The following is a 22,454-nucleotide window of genomic DNA, read 5'->3' on the forward strand; positions in this document are numbered from 1 at the left end:
TGAATCCTGGAAGCTCCCTGGATTTGGGCAAGCCCTGCCTCGCCACATTCATAGTAGCGGTAGTAGGAGCGTGGCACTCCTTACTCGCTGTTGGAAGCTCTGTCATCCCACTCAGATGATGACAGCCGTGGTAGCTGAGGCCTTTTTCTGTGTATTCTGCAAGGACCGTCCGTGTTTTGGGAGAGGTCACAGCCTGGAGGTGACAGTGACAGTGAAGTGACAGTGACGGCAAGCTGCAATTCTGTGCCCTAAACTATTCGGAAGTGCCTGCGTGCAAGGCAAAACTGCTTTCCAGCAACCCGGGGCTGGAATTCAGTGTCTTCCCAGCCAGGAATCACTCTCATAGGCTCCCTGCCTTCTCCCACAGGCATCTCTGATACATCTGTAAGTTGCTGCAAATCTGTAATAGCATTAACTGTTTCCTCGGAAAGGGGAGGGTGGGCTCTGCAGGCTCACACGTTCCGTGTACTGCCTTAAGAGTAGCAGCCTGTTTGTGGCTCCCATGAAAAGCAGCCAGGTGGGAATGAATGGGGATGTGCCGAATTCTCCGCTAAAGGCCGAGGGATGAATAATAAATGACAGTGACTCCAAAGCACGGGCTCTCCCATGCTTCATGCTCCTGACTTCTCTAGAGGCAGATGTGATGTGTCTGTCCCATTCAGAAATACTGAAAACAATCCCTGTGCCCTTTCATCCTGCATGTGCTATGCCTGCAGCATCCAGGACTCGGGAGTATGGGCTTGATATGTGGAGGGAAAATAGCTGTCTGCATTATACCTTCTATTCCTTATGTCTTATCCCTCTGGCATTCCCACAGCTTAGTTCAAAGGGAGCACCAATAATTCCTTTAATTTGCAGTGCTGCAGACCTTTGACCTCAGGGCAGTGCTGCCTGCACACCCTCCCCACCCAGTTGTGCAACCCAGGCATAACTTTACAGTAAATTTAATTTTGTTGCCTCATTAGGCACCAGACACACAGGGCTGTGTAAGGACTGTGCGCTCTGGGATGATTCAGCTGCCACACAGAGACACATTGACCCTTGTGATCAAAAGCCTGACCCTAAATTCCTGCCCTGCAGATCAGGGCTTGAGCTCCTGCCCCAGCTCAGGAGTAACTGCTGACACAGTAGAGTCCCATAATTTATGAATCAACCGTAAATCAGGGAGACAGAAGAAGACCCAAGTTCCTTGAAAGATCACATTGAGACTGAGTAATTTTGGAGAGTCAATTAAGCAGCCTGTAAGCTGGCAGTGGAAATTAATTCATTAATTAACAGTGCTTGAAGGAATTAAATTCTACCCATGTTTCAAAACACTCCTAATCCAGAGTGGTTTCATGGTTCTGGGCTCTGATGATCAGACTGCAGGAGGGGTTTGGGCTGTGCCACCCCTGCTTGGCCACAGCAGGGGGAAATCTTAGTACCTTTTGCTCTGCTTTCCTTCTCTCATTCATGTTGAGAAGCCTTTGGTAGGTCGTCCTGAGGTTGTTTGTTGAATTCTCAGTACCTTGATGGTCTCTGCATATGGGGACAGACATATTTTTATTATGGATTTAACACATAGTTGTGTTTTCCATGCCATGTATCTCTTATGTATCTATGTTTAACCCACTGGTTTTAATGGATGAGAGTCAATGAACAGTTAGAGGATTTGGAGGCAAATTCGTAGTCAAATTTCACCATCAAAGGATGGGTAACATGGAGTGAGGGATGGTCCATGGGGAGTGCAAGTGAACTCGGGGTTTATCTTATAGAACTCAGATACTCAGGCATGAACAGACCAGGCCAATTCTGCTCCCATTTACACCAGAGCAGTTCCTGCTGAATCGAATTGTTATTCAGTCAATTCCTTTATCAGGAACTGTAGTGGTGGGATGGGGATTAATAATTTCAAACTGAAAGATGGGACATTTTGCTTCAATATACGAAGGGAATTCCCCTCTGTGAGGTTTGGGAGGCCCTGGCACAGGATGCCCAGAGAAGCTGTGGCCGCCCCTGGATCCCTGGAAATGTCCAAGGCCAGCTGGGACGGGGCTTGGAGCAACCTGGGATAGTGGCAAGTGTCCCTGCCCATGGCAGGGGGTGGTACTGGATGGGCTTTAATGTCCCTTCCATCCCAGACCATTCCATGAGTCTATGAATTTATGCCATTTGGATCCACGCATCAAAAAAACCCTGAATTATTTTGCAAATTGTAGTCTGGCTTTTTTGCCTTTGCCTCCATAATCTTAATGCAAAAATAATTATTCAAAGCATCAGCAGAGAATCTAAGATGCCCCAGGGAATCAGCAATGTGCCATTGCCTATGGCCATGCTGAGTTAGTATGGTACAGCAAGGGAGAACCCACCTGCAAAACTTGATCATAATACTGAGCATGATTCCTTCATGTTGTAGAATTGCTCACAGGTAAACCATCATTTCAGTTCTTTTCTAGAAAAAGTTATTTTGGAAGCTCTAGAAATTGTTTCTTTCAATGTGTATCACCAAAAGGAGAGTTTTCCTCCATAAAATGCCACAAACGGGTACAGCAGATGTTGATTTGTGTCCACATCAGCTGATTTTCTTCTCCATTACCCTTTCTACTGGATCTTTGCTTATGCAGCAGGTCCTGTCGCCCTGACATCTGATGTCAGATTGGATGTTTTTGCACATTTGGTGAAAGCTTGACTCAGTCTTTCTCCCCAACTTGGTGTTGTCAGGTGCGTGATGGTCATTATGAATTATTGATAGTGATGGAAAAGTCACGAATGCACAGCTGTGCTGCAGGGCCTGGACCTTTTTCTTGGGTTTAATCATCACTTTATCTCCTGTCTGCCTTTTAGTAATAATGTCAACAGAGATTTCGTGCTGCCTTCACTGCAAAAGAGGAACAGTTCACTGCTCTGCTGCTGCAGCCAGAATCCTTTTTCCTGTTGTAGTTTGACCAGAGTTCTGCAGATTTTTCAACTGAAAACTCTAGAAAACATTTCACTTATCAAAAAACTATTTTCTATGGGAATCTTGGCTGCTACTGATGCAAAATTAAACATAAACTCCTGTGCAGCAAATACTTTGAAGATAATGAATAATTCATTTCTTTTTCCCCACTTTTACAGTGTAACTCATAAAATTGGGAAAATGGCATTAAAATGAAATCCCACTGCTGTGTTTTGTATTCAGAGAGTAACTTTCTATTATAAGTATGGAAATTAATTCATAAAAGTATGAATTCTATATGAACATTGTAAACACAAATAGCAACATAATTAAATAGTGGAAGACACAGTAATCTTTGAGTAGACTGTGGGACACAGTCCTGTGGAGGTGCCAGCCGAGCCTGCTCCAGGATACAGAAATTTTCCCAATTGAATTTAAACTCCCCCCTTGCTGTAGCAATTGGGAAGAGCCTTTATTTGAAGGGATCCTAAACTGCTTCACAAATCAACCTGGAGCCTGGGCTGGAGCTCACGGTTTCTGCCATGAAATGAAAATACTCCTGGAGTGGAACAGGATAATTGTTCAACAGAAGCTTTTCTAACCTGTGCAGAGCAGAGCAGGGGTGATGCAGAGAGGCCTTCAGGGTGCATTTCTTTCATCTTTCGTGCTTTTCCCAAGGAAAACTCCAAATCCACTCTGGATGAACCATCAAAACTCACCCTCGATGCCCCAGAGGCTCAGTACTGATTTAGAGGGGAAACCCCCACACTGCATTGACTGAAGGAACTAAATGCAGCTTCCAGAATAGGTTTATGCGGGAATGGCCAGTCAGAAAAGAGAAATCCATGCAGCGGATATGGTTGTGTTGGAACCCTCTCAGAACAGACAAAAGGATCCTCTCATGGTTTAGTGACTGTGGAGATATTTGATAGTTGTCCTTTGGTGTAGATGAGGGGAGGATGTTTCTGGAGATTTGCTGAGGAGAGCCTTGACTTTGTAATGCCTTTTTTACCCTGAAAGCAGCCCAGCTTTAGGGCTGCAATGGCACATGGCATCACTCATCCCTCTTCCTCTGGCATTTGAAGAGGAGAGATGATTATGAAGATGGTTAATGGATGGAAAAGAAGGATTGTTTCAATTTTTACCTTGCCTGCTTTTGCTGCAGTTTAGTCATAATAATGAGAGTTTTTGATAAGTGAGCTTTGGATTGAGTCACTGGGATCTCGAGTGAGTAAATAGATTTTGGGATTAGTCTGAGGAGCTGAGCAGAGCAGTCGGGGGAAGCTGCAGCACACAGGGGGTGGAAGGAATCTCTGGGATCCTTGGCTCTTGTTCCTGCCAGTTCAGGGGGCATCACCTTGAAATGCTCTGGGAGAGCTCATGATGTGTCCTGTCCTCTGTTTACTTTTTCTGCCCTTGAAGATGCCATTCTGTGGCACAGCCCAAGCCCACAGCTTTGCAGTGCATTTTGCCCACCCTGCAGCCTTATCTGCCAGGGAAGAGCTGACCTATCACTTGTTATCCCAGGGAAACTCGATGGTAACTGGACTGAAAACTGATGGCAATTCATGCATTATCTCTTGATAACAGGATAAATAAACACTGCCTTCACCCCCTGCATTAACATTAATGGAAGGAAAAACTCATGAAAAACACTGTCAAACCAGTTTAAATATGTCCCCATTTAGGTTTCCCAGATGCTTTACTGCTTCTCCTTGTCTCATGAAGGTTTAAATTACGACTGGAAGTCCCTCCACGTTTGACTTTGCTGCCTTTGGAGCTTATGCCAGCTGCAGTCCTGAAGTAAGTGAGCAAAATACTTCCAAATGTCCAGCTTGATAGAGAAATGGATCTTTGAATTAAAATAAAGCTTTATCAGGAGATCACGAATGTTTAGAGTGATGTATAAAATGTGTAAGCAGGAAAGCCAGTGCAGAGATGAGAGGAATGGCAGCGTTTCTGTGGGTGTTTCTGGAGCGATCCCCCAAAACAAGGCCACCACCGCAGCTCCCAAGACATTTTGCTACGTCTCTTTTTTAGCCTCTTATCCCTGGGTACCAGAGACAGGATGAGGGGAAAGAGCCTCAAGCCATGTCAGGATGGGTTCAAGTTGGACAGCAGCAGGAATTTCTTCATGGAGAGGGTGGTCAGGCCTTGGCAGGGGCTGCCCAGAGAGGTTTGGAGTCCCCATCCCTGGAGGTGTCCAAGGAAGGACTGAAGGTGGCACTCAGTGCTCTGGGCTGGTGACAAGGTGGGAATTGGGCACAGGTTGGAATTGATGGTCTTGAAGGGCTTTTCCAAGCTCAGTGATTCTGGAATTCTGTGAGCTGTAAAAGGTCCCTGTGCAATTGATTTTAAGTAAAAAGTAAAAAGAATTGGAGCATTTAAGTATTTCCAGCCTTTATTGTAAACAGAAAAACATGGGAGCAGATAGACGCAAAGGGAGGAGGATGGAGCTGCCACAGCTGCACAAAAACTATTTCAGCTGTATCCTGCCTGAAAATGCCAGCACATGGCAAACCCTTTGAAAACACACTGAATCAACATTATGAAATATATAAAAAGAGAATCTAAACAGTTTATCAGTAAAATATGAGCTAAATTTGATGAGACTGTTCTCTAGACTGCAAGTATCTGTTTCTATGAAAGTTGTGGGGAACATGAAAGCTGTCATTAGCATGGCAGATTTGCTTCATTCAGATGTAAAGCCAGATCTGCTTGGATTTTTTGATGAAGCTCATGCACCGTGGAGTGCCAAGAGGTGGTTAATGAAACATTTTAGCATCATTGTAAGCCCAACTCAGGGTTGCTTGCTCCAAAAAGAAAATTAGAGCCTCTAGTTTCAATGGGAAAATAAATAATAAAATTTAACAATATTATGTTTAATGATCCAACAGTATCCAAACATTTTTCCACCTTGTGACTGCTTTATCAGGTGAAGGTGACCACTCAAGGACAAGTTGGAGGTTGAGTCAGGGAAATATTTTTCTAACCTTATAATGAGGATGATACATCACAAAACTTGACTGGGTCTGATCCATCTCACTCTGTGCTTCTCTAGCTGAAAGAAAACACCCTGAAAACTGCTTTTTCTCATCCTTTTTTTCTGGCAGAGATCTTAAATCAGATGGGATTCAGGGTCTATTGCAGTTTATGGTAACATTTTAAATCCCACAAACAGAAAAACGTCAGAAAAAATGACTAGGAGAGAATCTCAGTAAATTAAAATATTGATGACGTGTGGAAAAAACACCCCCTTTTGAATTCCATTGCCACGGTGGTGATGTTTTTGCAGCTTCCATTTGCCCACCTGCAGACTTTAGGACAAGAAAACCCAGAATGTGGAAGCCATGAGATGCTTTGGGATATTTGTGTGGAAGGAGTTTCACAAAGGGAATTCTTTGGCAGGGTGCAGCAGGGAAGGTTTAGGGATGGCTGGGATTGGGGATGCCAGTGAGGTGAGATGTATCTGCATCTAGGGATCACAGAATCCCAGGATGGTTTGGTTGTAAGAGACCTTAAAGATCATCTGCTTCCAATTCCACTTCCACTGTCCCAGGCTGCTCCAAGCCCCATCCAGCCTGGCCTTGGAGACTTCCAGTGATCCAGGGGCAGCCACAACTTCTCTGGAATCTGCGCCAGGAGCTCAGCACCCTCACAGGGAGGAATTTCTCGCAAACTTAATCTAAACCTCCCCTCTTTTACTTTAAAACCATTCCACTGTCCTATCACTCTCTTCCCATGTAAATTGATCATCCTCCATTGCAAACAGTGCCAGTCTCTGAGGAATAAAGTGCTTTTCCAGCCCCTTTTCCAATTAACCAGCTCAGAACTTACTTGGGCTTGGCTTCATCCGAGCACTGTGGTCACATGCAGGGAGTTTCCTTCCCTTCATCCCAGGATCTCTTGTTCTACACAACACTTTGACTAATTACAACCTCAGTGTTGCTGCTGATGTATTGTAACTGAGGTTAATTACATTAATAGTAACTCCTGGAATTAACCTGAGCACCTCAGTAAATAAATTTGCTCTTGCTTTGAGCAATCAGGTTCCTAATGACTATAAAAGTGCCTGAAAAGTATTCTTGTTGCCAGACTAGGCTGAAGAAAAAAACAAGACAAAATCCTTCTAGGACAGTGCAGGGTTAAAGTATTGGGTTGCAAACTGGTAGCAAATTAGTGAATAATAAAAAATACTACTTCTACTTCTAATGTTTATTTAGGCTTACCTGCAAATTAATTGCATTTTTGAAAGCAGAATTCCTGAGTTTTTTTCCTAGTATATTTTGCTCACTTGTCAGAGTTGAAGGTGTTATTTTAGCACAGAATTCCTTAATATTTATCTTAAAACATTAATGGTAAGACTGAGCTCCCAAAGCCTTCCCAGATTCTCCAGGAATCACTTCAGAGAAATGACATTTTGAGGGACGCCTCTTCAACACAAAAGAGAGATTTATTGATGTTACCTTCTCTTTCAGTTTCAAACCTCAGTATGCTCCAATAACATCTGAAAAACCTAAAAATATGTAGCAATAAAGGATTTCTAAGCTTGTTTAGGGATATGTCCATCTCCTGACTTTCCAAGTGTTTGAAGAGGGTCCCTCTGCTAAAAGGGAATTGAATTTCAGCATTCCCTTCTCTACTCCCTTTTGTTTTTACATCACAACATCAGCCTCAGAAAGGTCAAAGTTTTGCAATATCAAACAAATGCTATAATAAAAACTACTGCTTAGACAACACATCTGACAATTTTAAGTTTGCTAGAGGATCATTTGGGCTGGTCTACCATAATCTGACATATAAAAAGTTGGACTTGGTGATCTTGGTAAGTATTTTCCAACCTTAATTCTGTGATTCTGTGAACGAGTCAGGTAACAACATGGCAGCAAAAACATTTGAACAAAACCCTCTCCTTCCAACCTGCCTCCACTCAAGGTTGTCCCACTTCCAGAATTAACAGTAGTTTTCTGTAAAAGCTGGTTTTTAGGATAGACTTGTACTGAGTTGTCATAAAGGCTCTGAAGGATGCATAACTATAGCTTTAAAGGAATAAGCATGGAATTCTAATGAATATTTAATGATGAAATCATTAGCATATAAAATTGGCAGTGATGTGGAGGGCAGTTTCTCTCCTTTTCAGTTGAAATGTTGTGTCCTCTAAATGCCTGCAGGAAAAAACATGGATTTTTCTTAATACACCTGAAAACATACCTGTTATGGGAGTGGAATTATACACTATGTACACAATGCCAGGAGCCACATGGTTGTGCCAGACCTGTGGGACTGATTCCAAGAACCTCACACTCAATTAAATTCCCAACTTCAGTCCTGAAGCTTTAGCCAACTTTTAAAACATTCCTTCAACTTCAAACATCTGGTTAGTCCCATTCTTTGTCATGAGGCCAGGAAGGTGCTTGGAATTACATATGCTCCTGATCAGCCTAAAGGGAGCTGAAATTCCAGCAGAAGTATGTGAAATAGAGTTGTGCCATTTGACAGCTCACAGGTTACTTGAAATTACTAAAATATTCCAGGATGTGGAATCTGAAGGCGAGGGAAGGGGAATGTATGACAATGTACATATGGAGTCACCACTGGTTGAAGAAACAACAGTAGGGACTTTCCAGTTATCTTGTTACTTAGTATTTACTTTATTTTTATTCCTGAGCTTTGGCTGAAAGAATATGTTTGAGCCATCTGGCTGCAGAAACACTCGGTGGTGTTTCGGAAGGAGGTTCTGGGTGCTGGCAGATTCCCAAAGGCATTTCTTCCACCCGGCTGGTGCCTCATTTGAGCCCGTTCAGATCCCACCTGGCCACCACCTGAGTGGCTCATCTCCTTGCTAAACGTGATGCTATGAAGTCAATATGTCATTTTAAACTGTGAAATTCCTGAAGCTGAGCTTTATCCCATGTATTCTGTAGGTGCTTCTTCACAGGCTTTCTTGAGGTCTTTTTTTCAAAAGACTGGAAGGGGTTTTCTCACCGGATCTGCAAACCACGACTTGCAGTGTGATTGATACATTAATGTAAAACATGGTTTATGGCTTAGAAGGGAAATATTTTCCTCAGAAACATCATGGAAACAGCTTGACAATTATCAGATATCCAGTCCTTAAACCACAAGTGATATTAAAGGATGCATGTGTTTAGATGATCCATAGAGACCAAAGTTCATCCAAGGCATATGGCTGGATAAACAGAGAGCAGGTTTTCACAAAAACCTTCCTGGTCTTTTAGTACTTTTAAGTATTCAAGTCACTGAAGATCAAGGGAGATGTCTAGGCAGGACAGAAAAAACAAATTTGCTCATTTACCTAATTTTAGCTCTTCATGGTGAAATTTATTTGGAGTTCCATTAGAACCACCAAGTATTTCATTTTATTAACCTTTGAGTAGTTTTAAATTGGGTCTATATGGTTTTCTGCATTTACTTTGAGTCATGGGTTATGCAATAACGTGATGGCTTCTCAGCAGGATTAAAACCTGAGTACATTAAAATTCAATTAAAAGCCTGCGACAAGTGCAGTGGTTGACTCAGACCATTAACTGGGGTTGTGTCTCTAAAATGAACAGCTCTGTCACTACACCGAGGGAGGAAGTTTGGTATAACCAAGTGAAATGTCCTCTCTGGTGTTCCAGACAGTTTTAACATTTGTCTCTTAATTCCTCTTTCTCCCTGTTTAGCCAACTGATATCACAATGACTGAGGACTTGGACCACAGATTCAGTTATCTCACCTGGGATCAGATTAAAATACTGGATCAGGTTTTAACTGAGGCTATACCTATTCATGGGAGAGGAAATTTTCCGACCCTGGAAGTAAAGCCGAAGGATATAATCCATATGGTAAGGGAGCAGCTCATTGAGAAGCAGATCCATGTCAGGGACATCCGCCTAAATGGTTCCACTGCCAGTCACATCCTGGTGAAGCACAATGGCACCAGTTACAAGGACCTGGACATCATTTTTGGAGTGGAGCTTCCCAGTGAGCTCGAGTTCCAGGTCATTAAGGAAGCAGTTCTCAATTGCCTGTTGGACTTCTTGCCAAAATGCGTTAACAAGCAAAAAATCACTGCTCAGACCATGAAAGATGCCTACGTGCAGAAGATGGTCAAAGTCTCCACCGACCACGACCGCTGGAGCCTCATCTCACTGTCCAACAACAGCGGCAAGAACGTGGAGCTGAAGTTTGTCAGCTCGCTGCGACGGCAGTTCGAGTTCAGCGTGGACTCCTTCCAGATCATCCTGGATTCCGTCCTGGCCGTCTACAGAGCCTCAGACCAGCCCCTGACACAGGACTGTCACCCCTCCATCATAGCCGAGAGCATGTACGGGGACTTCAACCAAGCCATGGACCACCTGAAATACAGACTGATCTCCACCCGGAACCCGGAGGAGATCAGGGGAGGTGGCCTCCTGAAGTACAGCAACCTCCTGGTCCGTGACTTTAAGCCGGCGGATGAGGCTGAAATTAAATCTCTTGAACGTTACATGTGTTCCAGGTTCTTCATTGATTTTCCCGACGTTGCTGAGCAGCAGAGGAAAATCGAGTCCTACCTGCACAACCACTTCATCGGGGAGGAGAAGAGCAAGTACGACTACTTGATGACCTTGCGTGGGGTGGTGAACAAGAGCACGGTCTGCCTGATGGGGTATGAGCGAAGGCAAACCCTCAACATGATCACAATTCTGGCTTTAAAAGTGCTCGGAGAGCAAAACATCATCCCTAACGCGGCCAATGTCACGTGCTACTACCAGCCTGCTCCCTATATCAGTGACAGAAACTTCAGCAGCTACTACATTGCTCATGGACAGCCCCCTGTGTTCTACCAGCCATACCCTTTCCACATACAGCTACAGAGTGGGATGGTGTAGGAACTCTCTGACCTCCAAGCACTCACCACTCCTCTCTTTCCAGTTCTCTCCTTAATACAGGCCTCATTAAAGTGAGTTTTATCAGCACTTTTGAGTTAAGGACATATTTTTGTGCAAGTTGCCAAAGTTGTTTGGTTGATCAATGTCTAACTCACCGTTGAGCAGGTGAAATAAGTGAAGCGTCTGTCATTCGTGAAGTGTTTATACCTTGACGTGTGTTTGGGCTGTATTTTTTTGCAATGAAAATAGAAGGATGTAAATTATTCTAATTTTATAAAAATGAAATGCACTAAGTTCTGGGTTCTAAAAAAAAAAAAAATCTTAAGCAAAATTTAAATGGTGTCAATGAAAACTGAAGCCAATGAAATACCTCTCTGTAGAAATGCCTGATGTTAGAAGGGACAGTGCTCTGGGTACATCAAAGTCAGTCATCTTTTGGTTTTATTCATGCAGTTCCAGCAACATTTATTTGCAGCACCTTTGAAAACATGCATTGATGGGTCATCTCTTGGTGGTGTGAGCTCTGCTGATTGTTCCTCAGGTCAGTCAGAGACTCGGGCTCACTCCCCTCCCCAGAGTACTGGTTTGTACTAGTGAGCAGGAAATGCTCCTACCAAAAGCAGACTCAGCATTTTGTGTATTCAAAATTTCCACTGATCCAAGTGAAAGATTTGGCTGCTCAAGTCAGTGTCAGAGCCCAGGATCTGTCTCACAGATAACAAAAGCTGTAAGAGGTACAACTATTCTGCTTAAACTGGTCATGAAAACTAAGGCAAGAGAATGAAAAAGGAGGTGAAAATTGAGCAGAATGGGCTCACTTTCTATTGCTTATTTGTTATTGATCAGAGCTGCTTTAATGCACAACAGAGTCGGGAAGAAACTCCAAAAGCCCAGGACTGTGCTATTTTTAGGTGAATTAAAACAAATCCTTGGCAGTGGCATTTGAAAAACTATTTTATACTGGTAAAGTCCTGTCTGTGTTTAGACACCTGCACACATCCACCAGTAGCAAACTAGGATTTACGATCAGGAAGCAAAACATTAGTTACACATTTGTGTGTGTTTGTGTGTGAGTGTTTACCAAAGATAAGTTTTAAACATGTCACATAAGTGCCTCCCTGTGCCAGTTGCTCCATGAAATGTTGGAAATGGTGCCAGAGAGCTCCTGAATTATGGAAAGGGAAAAATGGAAAGGGAAACATGCCCTGGGGTTGCAGAGTGTCTGTAGCAGCAATGGGCGGAGAGTTTGCTCCAGGATGAGCAGGTTTGGGACAGATGGATCTAAGGTGGTGCCACCAATACCAAACGTGGGAAAAAGAATACGGAACAAGAAGGACTAGTGGGAAAAGGAGGTTTTTAAGGAGTGTGGGTATAAAATGAGAACAGCCAACTGGAAATGCAAGCTGTAGAATTTCTTACATCAACTTAGTGTGTCGCTCTGTTGTCCCTGTCACTGTCCATCCTCATCTCCTCCTGCTCCAGAGCAGTGGCTGCATTGCGTCCATTTACAACAGGTGTCAGGCCTTGGGAATTTCTTTTCTTGGGCACAAGAGTTTTATTTTATGGAGAAATGTGGTCCATAAGTGTGCTGTTTTAAATCAAACATTTCTAAATTTTCTAAGGTCTATGAAGTCTGATTGCCAGTGAAATGTAGCTTTCCTTTTCTGCATTATATTCTTGTACATTTGAACAAAGAATTGTTCGAAGACCATCATCACTAAAGTCAACTTTTTTCTGTAAAATACAGAGAAAAAAATTGGTATTTCTGCAACACAAGAAGGGTTTGCTGATGAAGCTGATTTATTTTCTGATGTCTTTCATGAAAAGAGTACTGTTACTTTTGCTGATTTTTCAGGTTTGTCCAATTTGGTGTCTGAAAGCACACTTTATTCCACTTCCACTAAGATCTTTCCATTGGTTAAACTATATTTAATAAAACTGTCAATTCTAATTGCTCTGTGATCAGCTATGGTAACACCACATTTGCATGAAAGCACTTCTAGGGAATTCCCCGTCAGGAGCAAAATGGAGTGAGATGGATTCCTTTTATTTCTGTTTTAATTGAACTATCGGGATGACAGAGGGAACCTTTCCATTTAGTTTGGTGTTAGCCATGTTAAATAGCACTGTGAAATTCTGTAAGAGCCTTACGTGGGTCATGTCCCTGCTACTGCTTGGGATCTGCAGGGATGAGGAGCTGAGAGCTGGACTGGGTAATCTGTAGGAATTAGGCATCCAGATGCCTTAAATTTCAGGAGGAATGGGGCTCCTAATCTCTTTAGATTTGTTGGAAAGTCTCAGTTCATCTGCACTGACCTGTGACCTTAAGGTAGTGTTGCCACACTGATTTATTACTCCTCCACTCCTGGTTTCTGGGGTTGATGGGTGGAAAAATGGGTTGATCTTCCCAAGAACCAGAGAACAGGTCAGGCAGGAAGGAGAATTTTCAGCATATCTTGCATGGTCAGTGATCCAATACCCAGAAAAATTCTTCACTGAGGTGTTCTCTAACCAACAAGTAGAAACATGCATTGGGTAAAGGATTAAAATACCTTTTAAATCAAATACTGTGTAAGTATCAGGAGTGGTGAACTCTCTGTCAATTTATGTAAACCAGCCTGTGCACTTGTACAGAACTTTATTTAAGTATGTATTGAATTCTGTCACCTCTCTGTTGGTCCAGGTTAGGTAAGGAAGGGCTCAGGCAAAGTCCATGGAGTTGGTGGGAAGAATCCACCTGGCTGCAATGGGCTTTGTACCCCAGGAAAGAGTAAAGACTTTGGGGAGCACCTACAGGCAAAAGGTACAAAGACATCAATATGCAAAAATCTCTCAGGTATAAATAAACCCTTTAAATTTATGGAAAAAGGTCTTATATTTCTTACCTAGAGGTAATTCAGTTCTGAAGGTTGAGGTTGTGGTTTTGTGTATGTAAGCATACATATATGTAATTTATTTAGCCTTACATATATAAAATCTTGTGTATCTACACCTACAGGGGCAATTAACAAAACCTGATGGTTTTAATTATTTCCTTCCAGATGTTCTATTGATACCTGGCAGCAGTAATTGACCTGGAGGGGTTTTTTTTTGTTCAAGGTCATAATGACTCTGTAAAGTAATATTGAAATGGGGATCATGTATTGACTGCTGCTTGCGAAACACTGCTATCAGTGTGTAGGATGAAATATTGGAACCTCTTCTCCAGTTGTTACTGATTTTATCATGTGCAGATCTAAATCTACAAAGAATTGAGAGTTTTCTCAGTGCCACTCTCCTGAGCTTCATGTTTGCATTATGATTATATCTCATTGTTACAATCTGTTCAATGATTATAATGCCTGGAAATTGTAATGCTGATTTTATTTAATCACTAAACTTCTTAGGGTTTACAGCTTAAAGTAATCTAATGTTGTCAGGACCTAAGTGTTACAGTTTTAAGTGCTTTCCTAAAAAAATGTCCTTTGAATTTTGTGTTTTGTTGTAAAAGATCTATTTAAAGCAAATACTTTATGGTAGTTCCTTTAAAATGTATTTTGTGAGCTTTATACTCGACACATTTCAGAGGTTTTTGCAATGGATAAAAGAAATGCAAATTGTCCTCAGTGGAGATGTTGCCTCTCTGTGTGTTACCTGGAGCCTGAGCATCTGTGAGGGGATTTGGGTGATGTTAGAGGAGTTACAGTGATAGATTGGGGATAAATTTGGAGTTATACAGGTGTGGATTCAAGATGAACTGCAGAAATACCTGGAGAAAGGAGGGCAGCAAGCTGAGTTTTGGTTTGATCCTTTTTCTATTAAATGATCATGTTGAAGGGCGTTTAGGACAAAGCTGTTGCAGATTAAATATTCCTCTTAATGTGCCATCTGAAGCTGTGGAAAAAAAATATTGTAATGCTACAAATGTGTAAGAATCCCACCAATTTGTAGGTCATTAGTCCACGGTGTTGACTGGTGCCTTTGGGTATTTGGGGGATGATCATTAAAAGAACATTTTGTTTAACATGTGGTTTCCTGTAATCCCTTGATTGCTCCAGCTGGAGCAGGAAGGCTTCTCCAGGAAGCCAAAGTGGAGTTTGGTAACTGCAAGAGAGATGAAAATTTAGTTACAGTTCCTCAGGTGCATGAAGCACAGGCTCAGGTTCAGCCTGGCAGACCCACAGGGGAGGTTCCAGAGGGGTTCCTGTGGATCTCCCATCCCTTGGAATGGCTCTGTGCTCATTGTCACCAGGCTTGTGTCAAATACTCACATTTGAAGTGCCTACATCTCTATAAAATGAAAACCTCACTGTCTGCTGGGTCAATAAAATGAATACTTCAATGGCAAAGGATTGGACTTTACATATGCACATCCCCATAAATCTGATCCCATATTTATCCAGGATTTCTCGTGATGTTGGGCCAAGGTCAGAGAAACTCCCGCAAACTTGTGGATTTTCTTGTGGGTTTTCAAACTGGGCAACATAACCACACTCATCACAGTTACTTTTCTGGTTGTTTACTTGGATTTTCTGGGTTTTGGATCTTCTGGGATTTTTTTTTTTTTTCCATGGGCTGAGTTTTCTGCTACTGCTCATTAATTCAGAGTTTTTAAAGAGGACAAGACAATATTTCTCTTTTTCTTCGGGAGGTATCATAGCTGTTAAATCCCATGGACTCTCAGAGTCTTACAGAAGAGGGGCAGGAACATTCCAGAGCTTTTGACCCCATGTGAGAACTTGGAAACACCCAACTGGATCAAAATGGTCCTCAGTGTTTTCCCTGGCTCCTCTCAGCTCTTCCTTGGGCACCAGAGCCGTCCCAGGCTCTGGATGTGGGAGGGAAGAGAAACTCTTGCGCTCCAAGGAAACCTTTTTTCCTCAGTTTTATCCAACATTGCTCAAAACAGGGTTTTTTCACCTCTTTCTTACTGTGCAATGGGTAAAATTTTGTAAAAGCCCTCCCATGATTTTAACCAGCTAACTGGTTAAAATTTCATTAATTTGCTGATTAATGAAATAATAATTTCATTTCCTGACTGGATTTTTAAACACAGTTGGATTTTTCAGAGTTTGCCTCAATAAAATGGGAAGTGGGAAAGTGAGAAGGCAGCACATATAGGGGAGTTTCCCTTCTTTAAATATTCATCAGATGCTTTCCTGAGGAATTAAAAATCTGAGGAAATACATGAAGCTGAGAGAGCTGCTTTGTGTTCTAGTCCCTGCTACCCCCATTTTTTCTGCACCATCAATCCCCATCATTAAATACTATTTCATAAGCAAGCAATTTTCTTCTTCCCAGCTGCCTCCATATTCAGCTCCATTTCATCCTGTGCCATTGCAGAACCTGAGCCTCGGAAATCACAATTAGTTACCATGGAAGGGAATTCAAGACCATAATAAATACGCTCGAAGGCTGCTCACTCTGCCTAGGATTACAAAATAAAAGTAAAAATAAGTCCTCTGGAGAACTGGATGCAGATCATGGATGTTTATGGGCAGTGTGTGCTTGTACATCCTCAGGTTAATGTCATTTTTATTTCATTTTCCTCTTGTCTGGGTGCATGGGAACAGCAAACCCCTCCACGGTGCAGCCCCACTCCCTCCCAATCCCACCCTCCAATAGGAACTCCTTCCCCCCATCCTCTGTTTAATTTTTCCTATAAATATTCCCATCCTGTTGTTGATAGGAGTTTATTCTCACTCCTTCTGGTTTGCTGCTGGGATAGGCAGTGACAGGATGCTGCCCATATGTTCCTGGATTTCTGCGTACAGAAAACCAGCAGTGTTTCCACATCCCAGGAGCTGCCCAGGGCTGGCTTTGCCCTCCCATTTTCCCTGTGGAGCAGCAGGAGGATGACAATTCTCAGCTCGAGATGATGTGACCCCACAGTGCTCTCACCATTCATGCCAACAGTTTCTTCCTCCAGCATTTTCTCAGCTCCTGCCATTTTCCAGACAATGGGCTGGAATTGCAGCTCGTGGTTCAGCCTCAAGGATCCGAATGGATGTTTGAATAGATCTCTTTATATTGTACTGCCTGCTTATCCCTGGCTGTTCGCAGGGAATGGCATTGCCCAAGCAAGGATCTGGATTCGCCGTCATCCTTGAGGCTGATTTACCCCCAGATCAGGAGAAAGAGCTGTGACCGTTGCATGTTAGAGTACCTACAACACATTACACTTCCTTAAAATTGATTAAATCCGAAATTCCATCCCAAACACACAGCTGTGGAGCATTACCATCATTTAGGTTGGGAAAGACCTTGAAATACTGTGTCAGTGAATGAAATTGTTGACTCTTATTGCAGGAAAACAAAGTGTCTCAAGCGTTTCCATCCAAGGTGCGATCCAGGCATGTGTGCTGTGCTTATTACACTGGGAAAAGGCCATGGGTGCATTTGGGTGCTTTCCTGAACTGAAATGGGGTCTCTTCTCCATGGTTTCTAAGTCAGGTCGTAACAAGAAAACAGGTTTAGGACAAATACTAAGGAAGATCTCTGGGAGAGAGCGGTTTAGGTAAAACTAATCTGTGCTTTTGTGAATGTACAAAACAAGAGGTGTGGGAAGCCAAGGAAGAAGGATCCCAGCCTGGAGCTGCTCCCTTGGTCCAGGTGAGGCTGGGTGATCTCAGCTTTGCCAGTCTGGGAGGCAGAATGGAGCCTTTGGATGTGTCCATGTCCTGCCTGGTGGCCACAAAGAACCCTGTGTCCCTCTCCGCCAGGATTGGGCCTCTATGGAAACACCACCGGACATTGTCATTTATGGCACTTCAGTCACCCTGGAAACAAAGTAGCTGCTCCCAGAGGTGACTTTTAACACAGCTAATTATGTCATTAGTATCAGGGCCACTGAACCACGGCTATGAAACATCCGTGGGCCGGCACTGCCAAAGTTTCCATGGGAATGACTGGGCTCCACACCTCGGAGGGGACGTGCCCGAGATGTGACAGGACCAGGGAGAAGTGCCACAGCTTTCTGCCACTCCTTCCAGGGCAGGTTTGGTGGCTAATCCCAGTCCTGCATTGGCTAAAAAACACTATTTGGAGAGCAAGAAGCTGCTGATGAATTCAGTCTGATTTATGCAGCACTCTGGCCTGAAACATTTCTGGTGCCATCCCTGTGTGTGGGACTTCAGCAGCGCTCCCACCTCAGAATCCACTGAAGCAAAAGAATTCATTCAGTAAAAGATAATTAAAAAAAAAAAAAAAAAAAAAAAAAAAAAGGCAAAGTGAGCAAAGTGAAAGCTTTCCTCCTTCTTTCCCAGGGCTTCCTGATCAGCCCCAGCAATGCTGATCAGCACTTTAAGGTTTCAGAATGACTCAGAGGAGATTTTGGTGGGTGTCCAAACCACTGCCTGGCACAAGCCACTGGTTCCATGGGAAATGTGACCATATCTAAGAACCATGTCCAGCCAGGATCTGCTGCAACAGGAGCCTACCAGGCTCCTGAGATCCACAGGCAAGCAGGAAAATGTTGCTGTTTACCTTCTCAGTTGTTCATACCTGGGGCCAAATCACTGCTGATGGGGTTTTGTGGAGTTTAACAGCATTAGAGCCACACCCTCACAAAGAATATTGGCTTTAGTTTCTGACTGAGCAGCAAACAGCTCTGTAAAGAGCTAATAAATGATGCTTGGAAGAAAAAAACACTGAATTATTAAATCCTTGTCCCGAGGGCTGCACAGGTTGGCTCTGCAGCCTTATGGAGCTGCTTCTCCCCACAAACAGCCCTAAAGAATGGGCTGGTGGGTCTGGGGCTGATCATCAGCATCCAGCTGCTCCACAGAGGTGCTGCCACCATGATTGGCTGGGGCTGGCAACATTTTGGGGGATCAAAATGATCAGTGTGTTTTGAGAGGCTGATCCCTCCCCAGACCTGCAGATGGTGGGTTCTGAATAAGGGGAAATAAGAGGAGGGATGGGTCGGCACGTTAAAGCTGAAAATTGAAAATAGTGCTTGTGGATTTAGAGAAATCAGCTAAAAAATAATGAAAATCACTGAAGAGCCACTGATAACCACATGAGTCTGTTTCTCCTCACCTGTGACAGATGGATGGCTTCATTAGCAGGTGATAACCAACAGATCCAGCACTGCTGGAGGCACAGGTTTAACCAGGGAATATGGAAACCACAGGGAGATGGATGTTTGGAAATGTGCTCAAAGCTCTGAGAATAAACCCAAGTGCCTGGTGGATGTTTTTCAGCAAAAACAAGTAGTGCAGTTGGGGATTGTTTTGCTGGGTTTCAGCTCCACAGTTTAAATGCAATGGGAGATTTTTCCCCTTTGGGTGATGCTTCTACTTATCCCTTGTTCCCATCACCCCACGTGAAAAATCCATGGACCCAACCATGCACCCACCTCTGACATTTCTTTACAGCCACTGGAGTTCTTGAGGATCCTTTGCCTGCTCTGTGCTGCAGCTGTTTTTTGCTCTAAAGCAGAAAAAAAAATGGGCCAAATTATGTGTCCTTGTAGAGGAAACAATGCCTTAATGAAATTACTCCAGACTGGAAATAAAAGGAAGCAGGTGGCTCTTGACTGGAAATCCTTTATTGAAAGGTTTGGGCTGGAGGGCCCAAATTCCTGTATCCACCCTATCCCTTTCCACCCCAGCTCTGGGAAAGGCACTAGGACTAGAAATTGGGCACTGCCACCTCAGTCAGCTGAGTGGGTTTGGGATCCTCTCCCAGGTTCCTGTTGGGAAGACCTTGTGGAAGGTGGGGGTGAAGGGCAGCAACACACCAGCAGAGCCTGTTCATTGTCATTGCTCTCCATGGACAGAGGGCAATGGGACAGGAACGGCTTCCCACTGCCAGAGGACAGGACTAGGTGGGATAGAATTGGAAGAAATTCCTCCCTGTGAGGGTAGGGAGGCCCTGGAATGGATTTCCCAGAGAAGCTGTGGCTGCCCCTGGATCCCTGGGAGTGTCCAAGGCCAGGTTGGATGGGGCTTGGAGCAACCTGGGATAGGGGAAGGTGCCCCTGCCCATGGCAGGGGATGGGGTGGGATGGGATTTAAGTCCTTTCCAACCCAAACCGTCCCAGGATACCATGCGCTGCTCATGCTGTGCCTGGAGTGACTCTGGCACAGATCCTGCTGCAAATCCATAGACACTCTGCAGCAGAATTCCTGCTCCCACTAAAATCCTCTGGCAGCCTCTGCCTCAGGTGCCAATTAGTTCAAACCTAACTCCAACTGAAGAGCACCTGCTCATAAATATCCACAAATCCTCCCACATCCTGTTTGCATCATCCTCCCTGTGCTTTGGTGGGAGAGAACATGAGTAAATGACTGACTCACAAGGTCTTATTTCCCAAATTTCATGCAGTTTTCAAGTTTTCCTTGTATTTTGCATTAAGATGCTTTTATAACCTTCATTACACAGAGCACAGACCTAAATAGCTCTTGAATTCATAAATATGGAGCAATCAATGTATTTTATTTTGCAATTATTGGGATAAACAAATAGAATATTTTGGGGCTGCTCAGATGTGCTCTGTAAGTGATGCTTCCCATTGTCCTTTAATTGTAAGGATTTGGTAAATGAGCTTTAAAGGGTCTATTAGTATTCATTAGGCAGAAGCTCCCATACATTTTCTGCAAAATTAATGGAATAGAACTGTTTCCTCTGCTGATGACATGGCTGAGCTGCAGCCCAGCTCAGTGCAGGTTTATTACAGGTATTTTTTTTTTTGTGTTCTGCCCAAATCCTCCTTGGGAAGGTTACAAAGTGCCTTTTTTTTTTTTTTTTTTTTTTTTCCTGTCTCTATAATGACCACAGGGGTGGGCACCCAGCAATTTTCTGAGGATTTTCAGGGTACAGTCCATTGCCCAGCTGGGAGATGATGCTTGAAATCCAGCTGGATCTTGGAATGTTAAACCAGCATTACCAAGCCAACACCTTTAGGGTGTCCCAGTGCTCCCCATGGTCAACCCCAAAAGTGCAGAAGGTGCTGCCAGTGCTGGGTGAGGGAAGAGGAGGTGATCCCTGCCCAGGGGGTTGTGGGGGCACGTGGAAGGCAGCTCTTCTCTCTCTCTCTCTCTCTCTCTCTCTCTCTCTCTCTCTTTTTTTTTTTTCTTTTAATATTTTTTTACATCAAATGCATTTAAAAGAGTTTTCAAGTGTGATATTATTTTTTCAGTTGGGTTTTGAAACATGAACCAAACTATTTTTTTTCCTTTTAAATAAAACCAACTGCAACCAAAAGCCCAAGGGACAGCCACACAAGCCCTGAAGGATTTGTGAAACCCCAGGTGAAGAGCTGAGGACTTTTTCCTTGCAAATTAAGGAAAACTTGACCTAAGGAGGATTTCGAGGGTCTCCACATGGTGAAAAACTCTTGAAGAGGTGAAGAAGATGAGCTGAGGCTCAAACAGGTTGTGCCAAGGGGTGAAAATTTGACCAGCACACTCTTCATGGATTCATGGATTCATGGATTCATGGATTCATGGATTCATGGATTCATGGATTCATGGATTCATGGATTCATGGATTCATGGATTCATGGAAGAGGAGGTTCTGTGGGAACATCCACACCAGTGGCTTTGTCAGGTGCAGGAGGCAGCACATGGGAACAAACCTTCCTGCGTCATCCCTGGAAAACAACACCCACTGCCTGTCAGGGTGTGAGGATATAACATAATAAATGCATTTATAATGGAGCATATAAGAGAAAAATAACCCCAGCCATGAATGGCGAGCTCTGCTGACAGGAGGTTTGTTATGGGTTTGTTGTGGAGATGCCAGCTCGGATCCTGGCAGGTGATTAATAACCCGGAATTGGAAAGATCCTGCAGCCAGTTCCAGGAGCCGAGTGAAAAACGAGCAAGGGCAGAGGCTGCAGAACATGACAGGTTCTGACAGACAGAGGTGAAAAATGACTGAGGGGAAGCGTAGTTAAAAAAACCAACTCAGAGCCAATCAGGAAAGCTATTAAAAAAATCAATTAAAATATAATGAAGGCTAAGGCATTCCGAATTTTCCCCTTCCCTGAAGTCTGGTTAAATCAGCTCAGGGAGTGGAGGAGTGTGGGATCTCATCCTGAAGGGAAACACTTGCTGGAACAGTGATCCATCAGACTGGGAGAAAAGTTCATCATCAGGGATTACTTATGGAAAAAGAGAATCTCACCCCCAAGTCACAGCAAACTCTGGGATTTGGCTCTAAGTCACAATGGAAGTGGCAGAAGCCTCGTTGATTTATCCAGAGGATCTGTTTAATAAAGGAGGGAACAGGTCAAGCAAGTGATGGCTCTATATAAATATTTAAATTACACCAGGGCAGCCCAGCATTAGCCTAAACCCAGGGATTTAGGCAAAATAAATGAAGCTGGCCTTTCCCACCTTGTCCTCTGTAGCTTGGTAAATATTTGGGATGCTCAGCCACTGAAAACAGAGTTTGGGAACAAACCCATACCAGGCACTGAATTTAAGAGCAAATATCTCCATGCTCCCACTCTGAGGGAAGAAATGATTGCTGCTTTCTGGTTAAGTCAGAATAATAAAGAATTTAGTAAATTTGCTGCTTAAAGGCATCTGGAATTACAGATAAATGATGTAAACTGAAATCTTATTGATCTTTTGATCCATCTCAGGGTCAGGCGAGGATGCACAGCTCCACATTTCTGGCATGTGATGTTAATGAATGGAAAGGCAAACTGCAGCCTGCTTTCCCTGACC

General features: G+C 43.5%; 1 protein-coding gene across 1 annotated transcript; it reads left to right on the forward strand.

The window, feature by feature from the left end:
- Positions 1 to 9,618: 9,618 nt before the first annotated feature.
- TENT5D (terminal nucleotidyltransferase 5D) lies at positions 9,619 to 10,885 on the forward strand. Its single transcript, XM_066182465.1, has one exon. It carries the CDS (start codon positions 9,619 to 9,621, stop codon positions 10,792 to 10,794), a length of 1,176 nt encoding a protein of 391 aa, XP_066038562.1. The 3' UTR covers positions 10,795 to 10,885.
- The last annotated feature ends 11,569 nt before the right edge of the window (positions 10,886 to 22,454 follow it).

The sequence above is a fragment of the Chamaea fasciata genome, unplaced genomic scaffold, assembly GCF_029207755.1.
Source record: "Chamaea fasciata isolate MVZ Bird 193981 ecotype frontalis unplaced genomic scaffold, bChaFas1.0.hap1 SCAF_4, whole genome shotgun sequence".
NCBI lineage: Eukaryota > Metazoa > Chordata > Aves > Passeriformes > Sylviidae > Chamaea > Chamaea fasciata.

Excerpts from the sequence above, each read along its gene's own strand:
- TENT5D (XM_066182465.1), top strand. The coding sequence starts at position 9,619 with ATGACTGAGGACTTGGACCACAGATTCAGTTATCTCACCTGGGATCAG.